Source organism: Hetaerina americana, unplaced genomic scaffold (assembly GCF_022747635.1).
Source record: "Hetaerina americana unplaced genomic scaffold, ioHetAmer1.1.p SCAF_3, whole genome shotgun sequence".
NCBI lineage: Eukaryota > Metazoa > Arthropoda > Insecta > Odonata > Calopterygidae > Hetaerina > Hetaerina americana.
In genome coordinates this window covers 82,857,236-82,880,674 of record NW_027286874.1, presented here as the reverse complement: position 1 = coordinate 82,880,674, position 23,439 = coordinate 82,857,236, and the positions used below count along the sequence as shown (strand labels likewise).

Here is a 23,439-nt window from a genome sequence, read left to right as displayed (position 1 = left end):
ATGGCGTCGAATAAGGCCTTTTATACTTGTAATTAAAGCTAATTTTACTTCAAACACTGTTATTTGGGAACGAATGTGAATTTTAAATTGTTTCCGCACTCACAAAGCAATAAATGATGCACAAATACACGTTTGATGGCTTGCTCGTCAAATTAACGATCGTTGTGTAATAGCGTTCATTTAATAAATCTTATTCCCACATGAAAGTGCACTTTACGTTTCCCTTCAGGTTTTGATGAGTGAAAGGGGAAAGTTTCCACCCATAAATTCTTCCTTTTCCCCGTGTTATCTCAAATAACAAATATTGCATGTGCATATATTATTCAGCAAGCTACCAATATAGGGGCTTATGGCAGGAAGATTTAGGACCAGAAATTGGGGAAATGCGAATACTACGTACGTATTGGGGATTTTGAGTCAATATATCTCCTAGTGGTGAGGATATAGTTAACATATTATATACCTGGAAATCATAGGGGCGTGCAGATAAAGAGACACAATAGATTTTACTTTTGAAGTTTTCTATACGCCCGACATACAGTTGTCACCATGAATACAGTTTTTTCTTCAAATAAAATTACATATCTTCCAATATGCATCCCACTATAGGTTTTTTTCGAAGCTTCCAAAATCTCCAAGGAGGGGAGTGTGCTATAAATAGAGCCCAAACCCCGGACCTCGTAGTCTTTTGGAATTTTTATTGCGAGTTATTGATGCCATTCCAAAGAAACACCGGTTTTACGTAAAATGAACAACCAATAAACTTGGAATGCTTGTTTCTCTGGTCTCAATTATAGCAGAACAAAATATGAAACCGATTTTTAAAGGCCGAGACATCCAATGAAAACATTTTAAAACACATAATGTGCATTCCTTAATATTTCCTGCAATTCGTAGATGGCAGGAAAAAATGGATATAGACCATTTTCATAGGTGACGGAATTTTGAAGACTGCCATTGAGGGGAGGTAAGACGTTGGAAAAGCGAGGTAGAGGGAAGAAAAGAAAAGGTGTTAGGCGAGTCTTATCAGGTGAGGTTATGAAAGGCAGTTAGTCTGATTTAATCCAAAATTCACTCTGAAATTGTTGCTGAAATCTTTGAAACTGAATATATCGCTGATGTATATACGATGAATAACTTTTTAAAAATTATCTGAAAGCCTCATAGAGTTCTAGTAAAAAAGAATATAAAAATATTTTCCTCCCTTAGAAGGGGAAAGTTTTTTTCATTTTTCCATCAATAGTTTTTGATACTTACGTTCTAACAGAAACGATTTTTCTTAAATTGTCCCAGTGGTTCACCTCCCAAGTATGACATATCAAATGGAGTACGCGTGCATTTGAGTTATTCGCGAGGCTGCAGAGGAGAGGAAATCGAGGCACCGAAAATGGGAGCCCATGTAAGAAATGAGCTTCTTGTATCTAGTGAAATATGGTATTATAGAAAGAAAAGTCTATTTCCGCATTGAACATTCTAAAAGAAAATAATTGTGCGCCTATACGTTCCTTGACCCTTTTATTCTCTCCAAGTTGGAATATTCGCGATGCTATGAAATGCTAATACATTAAGTGATTATATTGGTATTAATGTCTGTGATGTATGACCTGAAACGTTTTGGCATCGTAGAACAGGGCCAGTTAACTTAATTTAATTAATTTTCGATTAAAATAAAAAAGAAAAAGCCTGAAACAGTGAGCTGTTAAGAAGTTATATGCCCGATATCTAAACGGGCTGTGCTCCAAACCCCTGGGTCAAAACTTTAAAATGAAGAATACCATGAATATAGCGTGTGCGACAGGAGGATTTCATGATATATATGCGTGCAGTGGAAACTTAAATAAGTCTATTAATTTATCCTGTCTCCTTCACGACTGATGTTGAAAAAATCTGGCAAATGTCAAGGGAAGACATTTGTCAAGACTAGCGAAATTTCCTAAATTTTGGCAATATTTCAAACGTGTTCTCTGCCTCTATCAAGGATTCAAAATGCCGAATATCGCATTCACATGCGTCTGAGGTTCAAATAGTCAATGGCAAAATAGTGCTTTCTTCATAAGTCTTATGATAATCTGAACATTTTGATCAACGAGTCTAGAGGACTATATTTAATGAGCTCTCACCTTTGTGTTATTCATGTTTCGAGATCGATTCGGTTAGTCTCTTTTCGTGTTTTCACTATCAGGGCATTGTTCCTCATGCTATAAAAAACCATAAATACAGTAATCAACTCTAAGGTCGGTTTGGTAGGTGATGGTAGAGTTCACCCAGTTACTAAGCCCGACGGCGTGTGAAATTCATACATCAGGGTAGGGGGTCCAGTTCCTTTCCCTGTGCCTCTGTGAGATGTTTCGTCGTTCTTTGCCATTCCTAATATGCTTGCTACATATGCCATATTGAAACCTTAAGTACACTATTGGTTTTGAATTATTCACTTCGGTACTTCGTATTGAGTAACTGGATTGCATTTATCTGAGTGTTGCGTTTCTGGGTCTCTCCCTGCCGTATGTACGTATCTATCTCAAACATAATATATGCAGCACTCAACGCACTCTGGAGAGCATCCATTAAACGCCGAGCTTAAAGTTTAGTCCGGCGTCGACGCTGGACTAAACATGAATCTTTCAATTCAAATTTATTCTTAAATTCATCGAACATGCGAAACAAAACATTCATAAATAGCGAGATCTTATCCATGCTAACATGTGCTATTTATGGATTTCTGTTTTTGCCTACCGATAGTCGGGGTTCCTACCCCCCTCTCTCCCATCGATGCGGGGAAGCAGGAAGCTTAGCCTCTCGGCCCGCTGGCTGGGTTGGCGAACGAGTTATGATTTGCATCTTATTCTTCTACAACTTTTCCCTCCTTTACGCGGGGTCGCCGAGTGTGGTCACCCTCCTTCAATGTCATCTGTATCCACCGACCCAATTCCTTCCTCACCGTAGTCTTCCCTCACTCAGACCAGCTTCCTTTTCCTTGGTCTCCATTGCTTATCCCTCCGGCACTCCCTCACTCTTCTACCCTACGTGGTTTTCCAACCTTCTCATGGTATGCCCATACCATTTCCTCTCTTGCACATTCTTAGGTTGTTCTCACAAAAATTTGCATCTCCTTTGGGATAATACGCGTCATTGAGTCTGACAGGCGTATCATTCCTTTGGATCTCTCCAACACAAATTCCAAATTGAAGGCAAATTCTTATTTTCGCGCACACAGTTGAGCATTGCCAGTCATACGTTTAAGTGGGAAGCGGACTGTTCTTGTGATATATAATCGTGACCCCCACGAAGGCGATCATACATTACGAGACGAGCCAGCTAGCCGAGATGGCATCCTATATTATCAAATGACAAAAAAATAGTTGAAGAGGCGTACGCACACCGCGACCGCTCACCGCGACCTCAGACCTCTGAAGCTCAATTGGTCAAGAACGGTTTCTCCATCTTTGCGTCATGCACAAGTAGTTTTTTTGAGCCCATTGGGATTTATTCTACCATGAAAGGAGCTGATGGAAGCAAAACAATAACCTTGACTAGATCTTTTGTTAAAAACAAGATGATATCCGGGTACAAGAGTCTACGGTGTTACGGTGTCTAAAGATTACGATCATTTCGAAATTGCAAGCTCTGTAAAATGTATCAGCGTTGAAAATGGCTCAAAGAAAACGTGATGCAAACGGAATGGGAAATAGTTTTTTCGAAGTTTGTCAAGTAAATGAATGAATGGATGAAAGACAAATATGCGTTTGCTCACTTTAATTAGTTGTTAATGCTTTAATGCATACTGATCAGCGTACTAAAGTTCCTCATCTCCTTTGTTATTCAGGCGTGGTTTGACTTCTTAGAGATATGCCAGAACCACACCCAGAACTACCAAAGCTAACGTCACACACAGGAAATTCACATTCTGCTGCATTTGCGGATTGCGAGCGAATATTAAATATCCTGAGTATTTGACATGACATTTGGGAGAGCATCTCATTCTGTGACCCTCGCTAGCCAATTTTATGTGATTAAACCCCAAAGGTTCCCCTATTGTTGAATTTGATTAATCTCTTTTCACTAGATATAAAATTTAAAAGATTATTCTTCTGGTTTTGAAAATAAAATCCAATAGAAAAAAGTAAATATAACAGGAACTTCACATTTAAATTTTGATCTTTTTTAATTAAATATTTGAGTGTGTGTAATGAAGACGTCGTGCTTTTATAAATGTATTTTGTTAAAATATTAGTAATTGATTCTAAATAAGTTTGAAAAAACGTTCGAAGGAAAGAATTATTAAATATAAGAAGATTTTGTGGAGGTCAAAAAATATTTTCTCGCTCTAACCTTCAGCTTCAATCAAACCGCCTTTCACCATTGCTTAACTTAGGGCCAGACGAAGTCCTAGTTTCTGAACTTGGACCTGTATGAAGGTGAAACACCTTCCTCATTATTTTTTAAGTGGGGAAGTAGTTTTACATAGGGTTTTTATAGGATCCTTGCTGAAGATTATGGAAGTGTGGGAGCCTAGCAAACTATACCCGGCATACAAATTCGCATAGCTTATGCGGCGACGACCTTGTTCTCATTCGAATTCCATCTGCATTGTAACCTTAATTCGTACTACTTATTGAAGTTTTTTCGTAATATTTTGTTTACATACGATGGTGAAGTGATTGGTGTCAAATGGTGTCTTACATGTAATTTTGGGGGCCGTTTTCTATAAGTTAAAACCTAATTTAATGGTCCCCCGATAAGTCCTTAAATTAACTTAAAAAGTCTCAATAACTCTTTGTGAAATGTAGATAAGTCCTTAGTGCAGAAACGGATTCCTTTTGAAGTAAAAAGTGCGTTCAGATCTTTATAAACGGACTTGTAAATCGGGTTACAGCTTTGATGACCGAGCCTCGGAGAGAAACTGAAAAACGAAACCGGCCGTCTTCATATCCAATAGCCCTGGGAGCTATCAAGTGGATATATTTGGCAGAGTGTGTTTGGAGACTACTTTTGAATTATTTTACTGTAGAAAATAATGAATTTGTTTTAGAAAGTGTTTTAGTGGCAGAACACAATAAGGTTTCCGGAGCAAATTTTTTCGGCAATTAGCCTTGGTTCATTGTGACGCTGGGTCTCAAATTTTACGAGGAGAGAGCGAGTATTTATATCTTTAAGTGAAGAAGTATTTTCATCGTATTTCATCATACTCGTCTATTTTGGCGATACAATGTTGGGTCATCGGTAGGCTTATTCCCTCAGTATCATGAGTGAACTCTGAATACCTTTCTCACAGTCTTATTCTCGCCTGTTCTTTCCGTGAAATGTGGCTCCCGTCCTAGTTACTTTACCCTTCAGGGCTTAACTTTTATTTCCTAACAGTTTTTCATAATTATAACTTATCTACCTGGAACATCATGTAGTTTATTAATGAATCCTGAAATTGATACGAAGAATTCTTTAAATATTCTGTGTGTTCTAATGGGAATGAATATCCCTACTCTTTTATTATATACCTAGGGTATATTTTTTCATTTCAATGCAGATTTCTGTTATATTCACATAAATATTTTACGAAATCCGAATTACGGAAGGTTGCATGCATTAAAAACCAGTATTTTCATGTGGAACTAATTCAATTAAGTAATAAATGCCGACATATATATTTTAATTCATATATTTTGAATCCTAATGTACTTGATTAATTTTATGTTTTGATTTTTTCAAGAGTAAACGGTGAATAAATAAAATGTTGAAAATACTAATTTTTTGAACATGAAGGAATAAGAAACTTCTGAGAGAGAATTTGGGTCCTAACATTTCCGCAAATACTCCCTCATTATTTCCCTTTGACTCTCATCCATTCCATCAACATTACGTCGTGGTGTGTTTGTCTCCCAGTGGTTGAACGTGAGCAACGTGATGCTAGCTATCATAGTTAGCCCTTCAGAAGGAGCAATATCTTTTATAGATTAAGTGATTAGGCCTGGAGTGTTACTAGACCTTAGAATCGTTGGTGGCATACAAGCGACAATCCGCCAAAACTGATCGATTTGTCACCAGAAACATTAACAGGGAATCTTGCGCGCGCTGTGGTTATCCTAGTGATTTCGCAACTTTGAACACGCTGTCTTTCATTTGTCATAAAAGGCAAGCAATTTGTATCTTCGAAATATGCAGGGAATATGCATTTAAAATGTTGGTTTCTCGAGGAATTAAGTAATCTCTCACTCTCGTATAAGTAACAAAAATACCCACTCGGTGTAAAAATAGAACCTCTATGTTCGAAACTCTCTTAAGCCCCATCAGATTTTTAGTGCCCAATCTTCGAGAATGAACACATTCTCGATTTACGCATCTCCCGGTCATAAATTGATTGATGCAATTGCATGCATTCAATTTAATTTAATTATCTTCCATCGTTGTCATTCTCCTAAACGGCCGTGTGGTCTCGAGATTAGCCACCATTCTCCACAACTCAGCACCATCTATACGATCAAGACCGTGCCTTTGGACCGTGTTTGGACCTTTGGACCGGATTAATTAGACCGTGAGCTGGTCATCCTGGCGACCCTTGGAAAAGCAAGCATCTCAACAAGCGATGCCTTGGAAGTTTGCAAGGTCAGCCGCGGAGGTCTCTCTATTGAAGGCTCTACCGGTCGTCCTTGAGCAGGATGTGTGTCTATGTGGTAGTAATAACTAGTCATTCCCGAGCGAAAAGAAGTGTGGCGCCCTCGGTGCGCGTTGTGGCATTGACCACGGAAGTGACGTAGTATCGCCCCCACCTCCCGCCTTGTTGTGTCTTGTCAACATCACGAGCGATACGAATAGTCACGCGGGCTTCTCCTGCACTCATCGTAGCGTGGAGGTTGATTATACCTTCCGACTTGGCCTTCCTGAAATGTCGCGTCAGGTTGATTGGTGGCCCGTGTCCGTCCCAACACTTTCCGTGGGCGACAGCCAAGGGCTTCGCGAAAGAGAGATAGGAGAGAAAACTCACATCGTATGAATTTCACTGGGCGCCCGACCCGATCAATAAAGAAATATCGGAAAGCTTCCCGCTTCTTTTGGTCTCCCATGTAAAGATGGGTAAATGTACGATATATTTCCCTTTAAACCTATAAAAACGACTATGATATTAACTTTGGAATAAATAAATTTTTTTAATACATGCATGTTAAATTGTTGCAGCGTATCTAAAACGTATAAACATTTGAATGTGGTTTTTTTGCCTTGTATCACGTTACAAAAAATATTTGACTAAAATGTCTACATGTAGTCTTATTCTAAAGTATCGTACCGTCTCTAATACAGTCTCATTCTAAAAATATGTCGAGTTTTTATTTGACGGGGGTATGGATTTGCGAGTAAGAGTTTTACTTTTTCCATAGGGATTTTTAGAATTCTTTTTTGTGTTGCACTAATTGGGACACGGACTTTGGATTCAGAAACAACAGTTCTATTCCCAGCGCTCGGCGATTGTTTTATTCTCTGCCTTGTGGGATTTTCTGGTATTTCACCGTTTCGCCGTTGTGCTTATGAAGATGACTTGCCAAGTTCAACATCCTGTTTGTCGAAAGTGGTTTTGCGCAGATTTTAGCCCGTCGCTCCGTGAGTGACATTGGAATGGTGAAAATGTGTAGAATTGAAACGATAGCTGTTCCCACAGCGCCCATATCCATGGAAAAATGAGACCTAAATAACCAAATGCACAGTCCAAGTGCTCATTTTAATATTATTTTATTAATTTTAAGCTGGTTAAAAGATCAATCGAAAGAAATTATGGTTTTGAAACTTCTTTAACTTAGCCATTATGCATGATTTTACTACTTTTACGGGGTCATTAATCATTTTGTTTCAAATGATGTCAATACTTCGAGACTGAAATACTTCACATCCCATCGTAAGAGGTCAGGAAATGGCTATCTTTAAGTCATCAAAGTGTTGTTCTTATAGAAAACAATCATTATTCAACGAGAAAGTTGGGGGCTAGAGATAATAAGGACGTTCACCGGTTAGATTCGATGTTATTCCGTGAACATTTTACCTGCTTTTTATGTTTTCTGATCGATAAGATCATGTGGAGAATGATTCGACTCCAAAATTCCGATGGTAATATGATTAATGCGTCTGAATGCTAGAATAAATCTGAAGTTTTAAGTATTTCGACAAACCGAACGTTTCTCATCACTCTCTACCAAATGTATTTTGTAATCAATTTGTGTTCGTGTTTTTCATTAGGAGGAGAAAGGATACCTTTTGATCCATTTTAATTGTCTAACGCTGTTTTTTGGGGTCTCTCTTGAAACTGGCAACCTATTCTTGTACATGTGCCATTATAATGCGCAAATCCAGAAAGTTAGCTCAAGCTAAAGTTATTATACGACCAAATTCCACATCCGAAACAAAACAAAAAACAACAATTATCCGGAATGAATCGAATATAGTTCGTCTGTTAATTTAACGTTGGCTTAATCTAAAAAGTAATTATGGGTGGGATTATAATAGAAGGTGTTTGCCACGGTCATCTTTGAAAACAATGATAAAATAATGAAAGCAAGACCAATGCAGATAATGGCGGAGTGATTTGTTCCGTTTTCGGGAAACTTATCCAACCCATACCCTTCCTTTGGGTTGCCTTAATGTCTTAATTTTTTCGATCGTATGGAGCGCCCGCGCGCTGGCGGAACAAGTCGGAGATTAAAATCGAGGGCGAAATAATATCTGATCTTGGTGTACTTGCTTTGTGACTACTGGTGATGGAAGATAATGGGGATCCGCATTATCCCCTGCGTATTCTCATTCCTCTTGACCCCCTCGTGCACAGCCTCCACTTCCCTCCTCGCTCTCGACCCTCCCCACTCCCGACCCTCTCATCCTGTGTGTATCGACAGGGGTCTTACGCAACCGCCGCAACGCCGCCTCATGGCAAACGATGGTGCGCTCCGCTCGGTACCTGCCCCCCCGCTCCCCCTCGGTGAACCCGGCATGGCACGACGGCGATCGCGCAGCAGACTCCCGTCAGTCAGGCAGACCATCATCTATCGGCGAAGAATTGCGTGTCCGCACAAGGGGCGATGGCGCAATATGCAACTGCCGCGGAGCTGACTTTCACCGAGAGCGTAATGACGGTTGGGGTTGGGGTCGCCTCCTCCTCATCTGCCCCGTATAAAAACGCACCTTCCTTTGAGGAGAGGGGTAGGGTTGAGGAGGTAGGACGGTGGTGATGTAATTCACCCCGGCACCCTTCCGCATCCCTTTCGAGCGACCACCTCCTTTGTTAATTATCGCTCCGCTTCGAAAGATAGCCCACCTCCGCTGAAAGCGACTCCTCTACACTTCGTGACCGTCTTGGCTTCGAACATTAGTCCACATCACTTGGAATACGTTTGTTAAAAAGGCCTTGTGCAATTATTTCTGGGGTGAAAAAATTGCGAAAGGGTGGCAGTAGTTACGTGCTGATATTCATTTCAGAGAATGAAAATCATTATTGCCGTTCAAGATGTCGAATATTATTTCCGTAGATGCTAAGATAATTTTTTATGATTATTCTCTTCTTGGTCCGGAGATAATGGCAAGCGATGTGACATGTTTCCACAAGCTTGGACTCGCTAACATTCCATGACGAACAAAGTTCATCTCCCTGGAGTGGTAGGGTTTCATTAATTTACTCGATTCAGTGCTGTGGGAGGGTCATGTTGGGGAGTCACAAGTTTTCCTCTTACCCCAGCGCTGGGTTTCTCTACACTCTTCTCCCTCTTCTTCGATGTCTTTCTATTTCCCAGAGTATACTTACCGGAGCCGATGGCCGAACTTTATGAACGTTTTTATTGCAGTATTAATTCCAAATGCCTTCAATTCCATATTCATCAAATGTATGCTTTTTCCGACTCATTATCATTGTGATGGGGTAAGTAACCTATCACTGGTCGTCGAACATGATTTTCCAGTCATGTTCGACGAGCATACTGTTTTGTATGTTTCGAAAATAAAACCAGGTAACCATTGCGTCACCGACGCGACCCTCTTATATGAAAACCGGTCGAAAGTGACTTCGTGAAATAAACCTTATATCTGGTGACTACCTCGCAATCTGATAGTATATCCTATGGGGTATCTGATGATTACCTCGCAAATTCCGATTATTTCTGAGGTGAACGTTGAATCTAAAATATTCTAATAGAAGCGTTGGCGACTCGGTGCGGTACACGTTCTCACCTTATTTGTGGAGGACAAACTTCGCGCTCATGAGAGATCCCTGCCCTGCTAATAATCATTACGAACAGGAGTTTTATGAGCCTCCGTTTTCGAGCTAATCTTCCCCTCCCGTATTTCATAACCCGATGCCTTCTCGTGGCGAAATAATACATTAACCTAAGTTTGTTAACTTATACAAATAGACGGTATAATGACTCGCAATGGCCAAGATTTGTATTTATGATCAGAGTCGCGGAGAGAAATTTTCGCGGACGTCACGGACCTTTGACTCAGTCCCTCTCTAAAAAATACATCATTTTTACCAGCGTCAAACTTGAATAATTAATGAAAACTATCTATAAATCATGACACACTACTGTGGAAATTTAATTTAAATTAATGCAATTACAAATAATTCATTAAAAATTAATTTTTAAGTGCGATATCTGCAAGCATTAAATGCAAGGAATATTTTAAAATTTGTATTGCCACAACCACTAACTGCCCCTCGGATGGCTGGCGTATCGAATTCCGGAATACGTTGTACAGCGGGCCGCGATGTCTATAAAAGTTCATTCTCTATAAAGAATTGTGTATGTGTTCTCAGTCGCGAGCAAGGTGAAAGAAAGTATGCAGGTGTCCAGTTTAAAATAATGACGGCAATTGTTAGTGACGTTTATATTAGCCCAACTGCCGCTGTTCTTTGAGCAGTTGTTCTCCGTTGTTCCAATATCATATTAAAACACGCTAAAAACGTCAAAGATAAGCAAAAGCAATAATCATATTCTTTCAGAATTCTTCATAGCCCCGTCCAACATACCGTCACGTGTCCACAAGGAAGCATATTCTGGTGTCATGAATTTTTCGTGTTTCATTTTGTCCTTCACCCATTTTCGATAACCCGTCAAGTTGAATTCCGGTAAATCTCTGTTTCATGACTAACTTTTGATGACGTTAAGATCATCACTTCATTCGTTTGTCTCTGGAACATTGAAGAGGGTCACTGGAAACCTATCCTATGGTAAGGCGTCTTTCGAATGGTAGCATCAACCTGCGGCCCACTAGAGACCAAGATGAAATGTATCCACGGATGACCTCGTAGATATGGCTCCGAGTTCACAGAGGCACCCTTTGTCAAAGTTAAACATAGAAGACGACGATTTACATGCACGCAAAATATAAGAGAGAAATCATATTAGAAACACACAGAAAAATGCTTACAAAAATAGCTACCGTGCACCTCATCTAAATAGCGTTTTAAGTATGGACACATAGATTTACATGTCCTAAAGCACTATATTTTAAATCGAATGGTACTATAGAAACATTTAAGGAATTTCTGAAAATGCGTTTAAGATATGAGATGTGTTCCTTAACGAGAGATGCCAAAAATAATGTGGCCAACTAGCTTGGGGTCTTCTTTATGTGTGCACCTACCGCTGAAGGACGTTTCCTCTACCTCTCCTTGGTATGAGTTATTTCTGGAGGCTTGAGGCCATAATATTTGTGCAAGAGATAATAACAGCATGTTTTTATCTCAGAGCTGTAAATATGATGGTAACAGACTTAATGAAAGTAAAAGAAATGTTTAAAATTTGTTCACTATTCATACATGCCATCTTTATTTTTTGTTTTAGTAGTGCATAATAGTAGAAGTATTTGTAGTAGGCAACCGACAGCTGAGGTATTTTGCGCCATTAGGCGGTGAGCGGTTTCGTAGAGGTCGGGATTTCGGGGAAAGGGTGGAGAGAAACCCGGCATCGGCATTAGTTTAATCTTAACTTGATACGTCAAGGGGATACCTCTGGACATTGTACCATCTCCAAGATTCGAACTTGGGTCCTCGGGATGAGAGGCCAGTACACCAACCACCGCACTAACCGAGTCCCCTTATTTTTGCGAAAAAGTTTATACGATTTCCAAATCCAAGGAATGGCAAGCATTTAATTTCAATCGCTTTGTTCACTTTTTGGTTTCAATATATTTTTTTGAGCTTTTTCCCTACTGAATGAAGGACTACTTTCAATTCTCCTTCAAAGGCTAGAAAGGTTGTTTTGTGAGTAGCCGAAATTGGCATGAAGTCGGCAAACTTTCGATAATTGAGTCTTTTAGCACTCTTACATTTTGTAGGGTATTGGAGGTTAGAGGGAGAAGAAAGAGCTCTAATGAAATTCCTCAGAGAATCTCGGGGTCGACGCTAGTCCACCATCGGCTTAAGGCTCAACAAATATATAATTTGGCACCCCATGGTGCAGGTAACGTACTATGTACGTATGAGAATACCACCGAAATTCCTAAAACCGACGATAATTGAATCAAGAACTACAATTTGAGGAAGCAGTACAGATGCCACCTCATCATCAGATATTTGCAATTTTTTTTTGTTTTCCGGACTTGGCCCATGGAGCACCGCTATACCTTTGTTTATCATTAAATTTTGCACGGTCAAAGCCATCAAAGGCTGCCTCATTTATGCCCAGGGTTAGGCTCGAGCCCATGTCCTGGAGGGCGGAAGAAAAGTTTTCATCTGCATCAGGCTACTGCAGGCGATTTTTTTCATCGAATATATTCCTCTTGATGAGGACAGGTTAGTTCAGTAGCTAAAGCGCTGAGATGCCGTCTGGAGGATCTGGGTTTCATTCCAGTTGATGCCTCTGAGCTCCCTCAGCTCACTCAAGCTGTGTAATTTTTCGGCTACCAGATCTCGTGGGCAACAATAGGTGGCATAGGGAAAGGAACTGCCCCCTTACCCTAATGTGTGGATTTCACTCGCCTTGGGCTCCTTGGTGAGCTCTACGTTCACCTATCAAACCGTCCTTCTGGCCGATAACTGTGGCCTTAATGTTTATTCTACTTGGTGCACAGCACAATGAAATTGGGTAGTGATATGTACTCTTCGAAAATTTTATCAAGATACTACTTGCGCAGATAATGAAAGGAAGGCTCGATGAGAGGGAAACTTAGTTTTGCAAAAATGTATCGCTGTAAGAGTCCGAACATACACTTGAACGTAAATTAACTTAATTCAAGGGATAATTATGTGTATTTCAAAATTCTTTGATTCATAGTGCTCAGATCAAATTCGGATTTCAATCTCAGCCGGTCAACCTCGAGATGTGAACGAATTATACTCAGCAATCTTCATGCAAAAGTTATTTCGGAAAAATAACTATTGAACTCACAAATATGTCCTGTATAGTTTTATTTATATTTTTCATCTTTAAAAATAAATATCATGTTCTTTATTGGGTAAGCCTGGCTAAATTGACAGCGAAGTCTGGATGCTTTCGCCAGTTTAGTCTAATATCTCATCAACACTCGTAATAGGAAAGTGACCATTGGTTGTCGTGCCGAATCGGTTCATTCTTCGCCGAAAGAATTAAATCCTCTTTAAAGTTAGCAATGAAGCTCAATGCTACCGACGGTGCTAATAAGATACTCAATGGGTTGTCGCGTCCCGAGCTGAATGCTTCTGTGGCGCCCGTGAAAACCTTCCACCCTTCGAGGAAGCTCAGGCATTGGCGCCCCAGGCTGCGAAACTGCTTTTGGAGAGTGGGGGGTTAGAACGAGGGGGTAAGGGAGCGAGAGGTTTCCAGCCGGTGTTCTTTTTCAGTGCTCCTTTGAGGTTTTCAGGTCTCTGAACTTCAGCAATCAGAGCTCGTACCACATTAGTGGGAAAATTTTCGGTGGCCGTCAACCTCGGCACCTCGAACCAATAGTACCATTGGCTCGCTACTAGAGTAGGCCTATGTGCCTATGCGACCGAGCATTGCAAACAAGCTAAGCGTTTATGTTTCATCTTTAGCAAATGGCGGATCGGAAATAATGGAAGCGCCATATTTTTTTAGCTGATGAATAAATTTAACTTGCCCTCAAATTTAATGAAAAAAGGAAGGATACTCATTTTAAATTTTCTCATATTGGTATTCTTCAGGATGGTCTGTGGCATTTAAAAGTATCCATAATTTGACTTATTTCTTTCAGGGACTGGGTCATATGGCGAGCAAGGAAAAAGTGACCAAGCAGACTGATTTTCTTTGGCATGATTATAGTGTTAGAAAATAATTTCATTTTTGAGTATTTGTAGCCTCGCTATCGATTCCTGAGAGGATGAACATTGCGAACAAGATAATATTCGCCCATGCTATAAATTATTAGAATTTTTCCTTCCTTATTTATTGCGATGGAGGTTTTTGTACGATACACTAACTGAGGCTTATTCTTGTATTTCAGATGCTCCATTATGGCTGCAAGCTTCCATATTGTCCTGGTTGGTGTCAATTGCGTTCTTCTTAGCTCTCATGAAGATCCGGCAATACCTCTTGAGGATGCTTCTTTCATACCATGGATGGATGTGTAAGTCTTTTATCTAGCTAGGTAATGGGTTAATGTTGCGGAAGATTTTGTGGTAACAAAATTTACTAGCAATACTTACCTGAATGGGAATGCCATAACAGAAATGATTTTTTGAAATTGTCATTTCAGATTCAATGCAGTGAATTAATAGTATGAGTGTAATTACTGTTATTATCTAAAATGCTATGTGTATTCTATTTGATGGCCTGTCGAATTCTTAGCGATCCAAGGCCATTCATTTCCACATGCCTTTCTGGCACTGCTGTCCGAGATCATCTTGCAATAATTGTTTGAACTTGTACCACTATGTTTATACGAAGATTTTGATGACGCCCGATATGTGATGAATCCATTTTTATTCATTCTTGCTTGTTTGTAACCTACGAATGAGAGATCGTGCTGCCGTCGTCTCCTTGTCTTATACTATTTCCTTCTGGGTGGATTTCATGGGCGTCGCCAGATAGAGCTCTCTGTCTTCACTATCCACATAATTTGGTGCTATGACGGATCGACACGTCAGAATAACCTTGACTCATTTTGGAAACTCGCTTTTGAAAATATCAATCGTTGAGTTTTCTTATGATCTTGTCGTGCATTTTTTATATCCTGAACAGATTATTGTGAAGAAAAAAGCTCCATAAGGGCATACAAACGCAATGAATTCCCGTGGACTTTGTAAATCAAAAGACTTAGCTCCTGAAAACAACAAAGACTGTATTAATCTTTTCTTTACATCCTTACTCAGGTCCTTGTCGTCGACTCCCTCCTCTTTATAAAAGCTCTTTTGCTCCACACAATTCTTCTTCTCGGGCCCCTCGTATGTAGACCATCGAAAACACTTCCTTTGCAGGTGAATTGTTCTAACTTCTTAACCTTCTTATTCTCAAGAACCTCAATACCCCTGTAATATTTGCTTTGATTCTTATCCCATGCGCTAATTTTCTAATGTACCCAGAAATGATTGTAATCCTTTGGCTGGCTGGCTAACTAACTAAAGCTTGATCATACGCAAATCTGATTTCATAAATTTCCCATCTACATTCATTCCTACGCTCATCTCTTCTCATGCCTTTCTACCATTTCCTTGGCGTATATGTTGAAAAACTTGACACCATAACCTAAATGGCTGCCCAACTGGGGCAAGGTGCCTTTACAGCTGCCTCATGAAGGAATAGAATGTGTGGACCACCTTTCGTCGGGCTCCTACTCTGCGATATGCCTAATGGGGGTGATCCAGCCAGGAACAATCATCATTGCTCCATGCAGAACAGTACTAGGTGTGGGTCATCAGAACACGCTTTGGTTGTTGTACATGGAGAAGGATTAGACTTTGTAATATCGTGAAAAGGAAATGCAAATTCAAAGTTGATTTGAATGGAAAATTAATTTATGTAGGGATAATCTAGAGAGTGGTGGTTAATACTTGTTTGCAGGATTTTAACACGGTTTTCTATTATGCTACAGATAGGAAATGCAAACTCTCACCTATGGAAACAGTATTGTACTGCTCATCTTAAAATTCTGAGATATTCGTGGGTCGTCTTTTTCGTATTAATTTTTGTAGGATTCGTAGTTATCGGATCTCCACAGCTCATTAAGGATTAGGGTAATTTCTTGGGCCTGCTACCTTGTTAATAGCCTTGCTGTCAACTCCATGTACTTGCAGATGCTCCGCCCAAGAAAGTGCCCACAAAAATAAAGATTTGGGCCGTGTGTGTTCGCCTTGTGTCCGGTTATCAACCGTCCCTGTTCAGCTGCCAGAGGTCATTGCCTTTGCTGCCAGTGCCTCCACTCAAGCAGACCCTTAGTAAGTTAATTTTTTTATTCATCCTATATGATGGGAACCAATTTTATTTATTTAACGACAACCGTTAAAGATAATGAATGGTCATTCAGCGTAGTTGGAAGACGTTCACCTAATCTAAAAAATTGCCTATCGGCCATTGCTTTAAACACAGGAAAGTTTTCATTGAACATAATATTCTTCATCACGTAAAATAATCTATCTATACACATTTTATGAACATCTATATATACTGAATGTTAATACGTTTAGTTTTCAGTTAACATGTACTGTTTTTAAGTTAAGGAAATCCTATTCACTGGAGCCTGAAGCCTTATAACATTGCTCAAATATGTTTTTGGTGAATATATTTAAAATTATTGTACATTCTGTTAGAAGTAAAAATAATTACAGCAGCCATAAAAAGGTAGATAAAATCTGTAAAACGCTCTCAGTGATTATTTTTTTCTGACTGCTAAAATACGTACTTTGTTGTTATCTTGTAACAGTTTAAATTTTGACTTAATTATAGGAAAACTCCTTGCAAGCTTGAAACCTCTTCACACAGAAGAAGAACTTAAGAGACTGCAAGAACAAGCCCAGGAATTCGAAATGAATCTAGGAAGTAAACTGCAAAAATTATTAGTTTTAAAAAGTTGGTGGGTACCCAACTACGTATCAGATTGGTGGTAAGTGGCTTCTGTAATCATAAACATTTTTAATGATAAGTCTGATAGGGTTTAGAGGTAATTTAGTAGAGTTTAAGTTATTATTATTTGATAAGGTATAACTTACACGAAACAAAATATCCTTAAACCCCATACCTCATATTAAAATAACTCATTCTTCAGATGGACATATTTTTTGCTTCCCTTAATTTCACCCCAAATGCCAATTCTCCTCTTCCTATATTACTTTTCCAGCACTCTCCCCTCTAATACCACCCTCAGCATCCCATTGTCTCTCTGTATTTCTTGCATCCAATTGTCCTGCCTTCTTCGAATGTCTACCTACAACATATTCTCTTCCCTGGCTGTGTCTGGAACTTCATCGCTTGTTTTCTATTTCTTTCATTTTATTTTCCTCTTTCTTTCTCAAAGACCAAGTTTTTGAACCATGCAAAACTACCCCCCAAGTTTCCACTAGTCTAGTTTATATATTTTCTTAAGGCGCCTGTCATCAACTCTCGACTCTTAGTACAGTAGATTTTTCGTAAATTTAAATAAATAAAATATGTATTAAATATATCCACCCTCATACTTAAAATAGTAATCGTCATTAAGCTAACATAGGGTGAAGAGGAAAGATTAACGTAAAACTCACGAAGGTTTACGAGTTTTACGTTTGTCTTTCCTCTTCCATTTCGTTCCAACTACTAATGCAAACGAGTGCTTGTAGCTATGCATACGTAATCATTATATATTATGAGTGTACATTTAGTATCCATCATACAAGCCAAACTCCTCACTTCTTGACTGTAAAGAGGCTTATCAAATCCAACGCAGATATTAAACGCTCTTTACCTTGGCCGATTATGACATTACAAGTTTACCTAGAGTTCAGGTCTTTGGATATCTCTAATTCAACGGAAGGACTTTTGAATCAGGCACAATGCACGGGCAATTTTGTGGCTTGACGAGAGGCCAGTTTAGACTGCTAAAATGAATTGAATCAGTAAGATAATACCAAGAGCTAATAATTTACCGCTCTACATGCGCTGTGGATATTATTCAGAAGAATGAAATGTATTCCTTTGCGTGCAACGGAAACGTGAGTAATCGTAGATACAGAACAAATGGTGATTAATCATGTATGAATTAAGTAAAATAAAGGACGCATTGTTAATAAGCACTCCAAACTTTGAACTTAGGAGCTGAAAGGTACGTCGCTACAGACTTTTCTACCGCTGTGGGCAATTACTTAAGTCTGTCCCACTCTCAATTAGGTGTATAAAATCGGGGCCGACACTACAAGTGCTGCTCTGTTGGCTCAGTGTTCAGGGGCGCCTGAACTGACTCACCAATGTATCCTTGGCTCGGAGCGCCGAGGTTAGCGCTTATCAAACACTCAAAACGAACATAAAAACGTAAACACTGAAGAGCACCCTCCTTTCCACCGAAGGAAAGCTATTTTGTGACCTGCGTGAGTACACCCTACATACCTTTGAGGGTGATGGAGGCGATGATTTCTAACGAGCGCCATGCTTGTCTTCCGCGAAGGGATGACTTCAGTGACGCCGAAGGGACAGAGGTGCCATCACCTTTCGATCCGTCTCTGCATATGTGCAATTCAAGAGTAGTTTACCTACCTCTGAAGTGATGTAGCAGTAATAACATCGGTTATAAATTCTAAATTTAAACTGAAGAGTACAAATTAAAGAACGCCTACCGTACTGTGTAAGCTATTCCCACCGTTTACTTATACCTATCTGCAATTGTATTGATAGGTGTATCATCTTAATATTCTCGATTACTTACTGTGCTATCAAGTGTCCTAAAATATTCCGGATACACTTATATTTTTCGTCCTTACTTCTTAAATAGCGGCAATAGTTTCAACGAGTTTCTTATGTCCTACTTTTAAACTGTCCATACATAGCAGAAAATCATAATGCTGCGTTGTTGAAGGGGTAGTATAAAAGTCAGTCATTTCTTATTACGATTGTGTTTTGGCACTTCGAAGAATGTCTTTATCGCTACCTAAATTAGAGCGATTATCTTTCTTTCCCTTATTTTTTTATTAAAATTCTTGGTTTAATTTCTATCGCTGCCACCCCTATCGCACTACGGCAGGAGAGATCATGCTAATAAAATTAGAGAGATTAAGTGTAGAACAGATATATTTAAGATTCCATTTTTTCCACGAACGACAGGGGATCGTAATAACATTGTTCGATCGCGGTAGGGCCATGTTCGGGTAAATTTATTCTGCTGTGTATTCACCCCCTGCCTCACAGCCTGACGATGGCTTGCAGGGTATACATAAATAAAATAAATTCCACATGACCATTTGGTATAGCAAATAATCAAGCCATTCTTGATTTTTGATGAAAAGCAGTAGACTGCTAAAGATTAATGCTGGAAGTGCCGATTTTTCTAGAAGTCGGTGTTGGAGACATTTTAATTATGTAGCCACAGCAAGATATGTTATTTTTGAAATTTATTTCTGTATTGATGGCGATTTTGAAATGGTCGGTAACTTGGACCTGATAATGTGAAATGAGAATCCTTAGGTCTGTTTCCTCTCGAAGTTCATACGGAGCGTACTCTTTCGTGACAGCGGTGCGCCACTAATGGTTAAACAAATTTCGCATCGTATTTTTGTAGATACTCAAGTATCACCGCGCTGTTGGTTAAGTTCCATAGCACGCTTTTTTAGGGACTTACGAGCTTTCTGATAGCGTGTAGGAAGAAGATTAACTTGCGGCTTGAATTCTCATTTATCTCATTTTATCGGATAATCTCGAATTAATTACCTGGAAAATACGCATTAAAATGTTGACGGACTTCATTACTGTATATCGCAATAATTTAAGAGGGGTGCGACTCTCGAAAATTTGTTCTGAAAATTAAGGTTGTAAAAAGCAATAATGACTTTAAACTAGGATAATAATTGAAGTAAGTAAAGCAAATTAATATGTAGATAAATCACTTAATACCCCCTGGGGTATTGTACTGGGTATTTTTTTGGCGCATTTATCTTTAAATACGTAAATGGGTCAAGACATTTTCCCAATTCAATGCCTAATGCAATTTGTTTTTCCAACAGGGAAAAATATGTGTACCTGCATGCCCGTTCTCCACTGGCGAACAATTCCAACTTTTACGGCTGTGATCATAGCCACTGGCAGCCTACTAGCCTTCCAAAAGCCAGAGCTGCCACTGTGGCCCACCTATTTCTTGTCTTCCGAAGGATGATTGACCGAGAAGAGCTTCCTCCTCTCTCACTTCGGTCGACCATTCCACTATGCATGGCACAATATGAACGCATATTCTCCACAATCAGGTGAGCTATCAGAGTTTTTTCTTGTAATGCACTGCATAGTTGCCTGTAACCATCTAATTGCCTACAAGTACAATGTGTTTGCCAGAGTTTTGTATCCTCTGTGGAGATGCTTTAACTCTTTTACTTTATATTATATATGGCAAATGGAATGGATAAAATAATTATTTGGATTTTGATCATCAATTAAATTAACTGGTCAACACATTCCTTTTGGCAATGTTGATCATAATTCAGGTATTTAGTAAGTGTGGCCCAGAATAATAGGAGTCAAAAATAATGTTGCATAGGGCAAAACCTTTGTGTCTCTCAGGATGATGGTGTAAGTGAATCATTTGGGGGAGAAAGGATATTCACTCTGCCTTTGCAGTATTCCATGGTGTTAAATTATCAAAATACATCGAAAACCATTTCTTATAGAGTATTATAGAATTTCCCCATTGCTCTTTTTCCTAAATTAGGTAGTGATGTCTTACTTTATTTCCTTTGAAATGCAAAATGCTACAAGAAAATGCTGTTTGAGTGAGTCTCAATTATTTCTATGACATTAGGGATTAAAGAATTTTTACAAAAGCATTAATGTAATATAATATGCCCTTTGGTTCAAGATCACTTTATGCTCCTTTATTTAGTTTGTAATTTAAAAAGGGGTTTGATATATTGTGAGATTTTGGAAACTACTTTCTAAGTGTGACAGCAACACAGCATTCCTTCACCAATTAGCCAGAGCATGCATTCATCAAGAATTCTTGTTAACTGAATTTACTTATGAACTCATAATTAACATTTTCTGTTTTCAGGAGACCTGGAGAAGATGAAGATGAATTAGTTCATTTTGACTCTTCTGAGTCTCGACATGTAGTTGTATATTCTAGAGGTCTTTATTATCGTGTGGATGTATATGACTCCCGCAATCAACTACTCAGTCCAACAGCTTTTGAAGAGCTATTTAATTGGATTGATGAGCACTCTTCTAAGCACAAAGGTAAGTAAGCAATAGAAAATTGTTGAAAGGAATAAGCATGCTTACTTCATGAACAGTATATTTATGGCAAGAATTTTCTATTCTTCATCTTTATTTCTTCTATTTGTTGGTGGTGCTTTTCACCAGGAATGCAAACACAACTTTTTCTTTGATATGTGATAAGTCCTCTTTTTTACTACACCATGCTTTCTGGTGCCATTTCTGGTGCCATCTGGTGCCATTCGTCTCATTGCTTTAGTTGCAGAATATTTTTTTTAGTACACCACAGTGCTAACTGCTTTTGTACAGTAATGTTTGCCCAACCCTGCATCCTGGAGCATTGGTCTAGCCTTTTCTACTGAGTATAGTGTTAAACCTTTCTGCTACTCTATTTTGCTGTGGTATTTGAGGTACTTCACTTTGATGCACAATACAACATTCTCTCAGGAAACCCTCCATCTCTTTATTAACATATTATTGTCCATCATTTGTGTGAATGACCTTTATTTTTTCACCTGTCTATTTTTCTACTGGCCCTTCCAAGCACTAAAGTTAGTTGTGGCTTCACCCTTATGCTTCTGAAAATAAAATGAAGTCTTCCTTGTGAAATCATCTGGTACTGGTTACATATATTTTACCCAACCCCAACATTTTGGTCTCATCAGACCATAAATATTTGAGTGCACCACTAGCTTACAGGAGAGTTTCACTTGAAAATGAATCTTGGATGGTTTCCCTTTATGCTTGAAATGCATAGTTCTTCATCACTTCCAGGAAATGTACATCCCAATCTTCTGTACCATACTCTCTTATTGTATGAAATGGTGATACTGTATTCATCTCTTCCTCAGGAAATAGACCTAACTAATATATTCTCCCTGCATTTGTTCCTGTGAGCTGTACTTGAACTTCAGTGTTGCAATTGTCTTCATCATGCACTTTGTACCAATTTTTTGAAAAGGCTAATGCTAAGTCCATTTTCCACTATATTACTGACAGATTTTAGATTGGTGCTCAATTTAGCAACTTAAAGAGCATTTACAACTACAAGAACTTCATTGACCCCATCATGATTTAAGCTAATGGATAGTACTTCTCTGCCCTTGGTATAAATCTCATCACTACTAGTGACAGTACATTCCAAAACACTGGGACTTGCTTTTTCCATCCAGTGTTTTGCTCTTTTTTTTAAGTGTATTGTGGATTCAGATTAGATGATCCAATCTACTCTGCTTGTTGTGGATATTGATAAGCCAGCAAGTAGAACTCACACCTTCTTTGCATGATTTTCAGTCTTATCTTGCTCTTACTCAGGTTACATGTGCTCCCTTGCTCTTTATAATCCTTTTAAGGTGACTGGAATGACAAATGTCCTTCCTTGTTCTCATAACACACTATACGTTTGGCGTAAAATTTCTTGCCCTCAGGCTTTAACATGGAAGCAGTCTCCTTCTTTGCATCCTTCTAGCTCTTCTGTCTGCCATCTTGCTCTATTTGATTGTACACAATCACTTCTGAATTTTATGCCTGTACTTTCCATTGCCATGATCATTGGATTGAACTCATTTCCTAGCCTATTCAACATTATTACCATAACAAATCATCCATCCATGCATCAATGGTATCCAATTTCTTTATGAGTGAAGGAATATCATTAAAATATTCTTCCATAAGAGTTTTCTCAATAAACTTAAAAATCTTGTGAGAAGCTTGTGATTGTAGATCTTTCAAAGCTTGTCCCACTCTTCTGTTCACCAATTTTGATCATGTCGGCTATAGTAATAAATGTGTTTCCTGAAAGCAGTATAAATCAATAGTTTATTGCTTATAATGGCCCAATTCAATCTATGGTGTATAATCTAACATAGAGAATAAGTTGTGAAGCAGTAACTTATACTCTGTTAAGCAGCTAACAGCTACTTTCTTGTGAAATCCAATAATATATTTTTAATCAGCGAATGAGGTTGTGGAAAAATCAAGGGAAAATTGTTTCAGATTAGTTTAACTTATTATTTTAAACTATGTATGAGATATAATTTACTCTATTTTTATTACAATTTATTTGTCAAGTTAATTTATAGGCTGATTCTATGATGATATTACTATCACCATATCTCTCTCTCTATCCAAGCATATCCATGGTAAATTTTAAAGGTTTTTA

General features: G+C 38.8%; 1 protein-coding gene across 1 annotated transcript in view; it reads left to right on the top strand.

Moving 5' to 3' along the window:
- The window catches only part of LOC139690570 (carnitine O-palmitoyltransferase 1, liver isoform-like), a 128,386-nt gene that overhangs the window by 92,743 nt on the left and 12,204 nt on the right, over window positions 1-23,439 (top strand). The window contains exons 3-7 of the mRNA XM_071588044.1: window positions 14,407-14,529; window positions 16,196-16,336; window positions 16,845-17,001; window positions 20,081-20,317; window positions 21,115-21,299. Of these exons, the coding sequence (XP_071444145.1) occupies window positions 14,407-14,529; window positions 16,196-16,336; window positions 16,845-17,001; window positions 20,081-20,317; window positions 21,115-21,299 (843 nt within the window). The remainder of the gene's footprint in view (window positions 1-14,406; window positions 14,530-16,195; window positions 16,337-16,844; window positions 17,002-20,080; window positions 20,318-21,114; window positions 21,300-23,439) is intronic.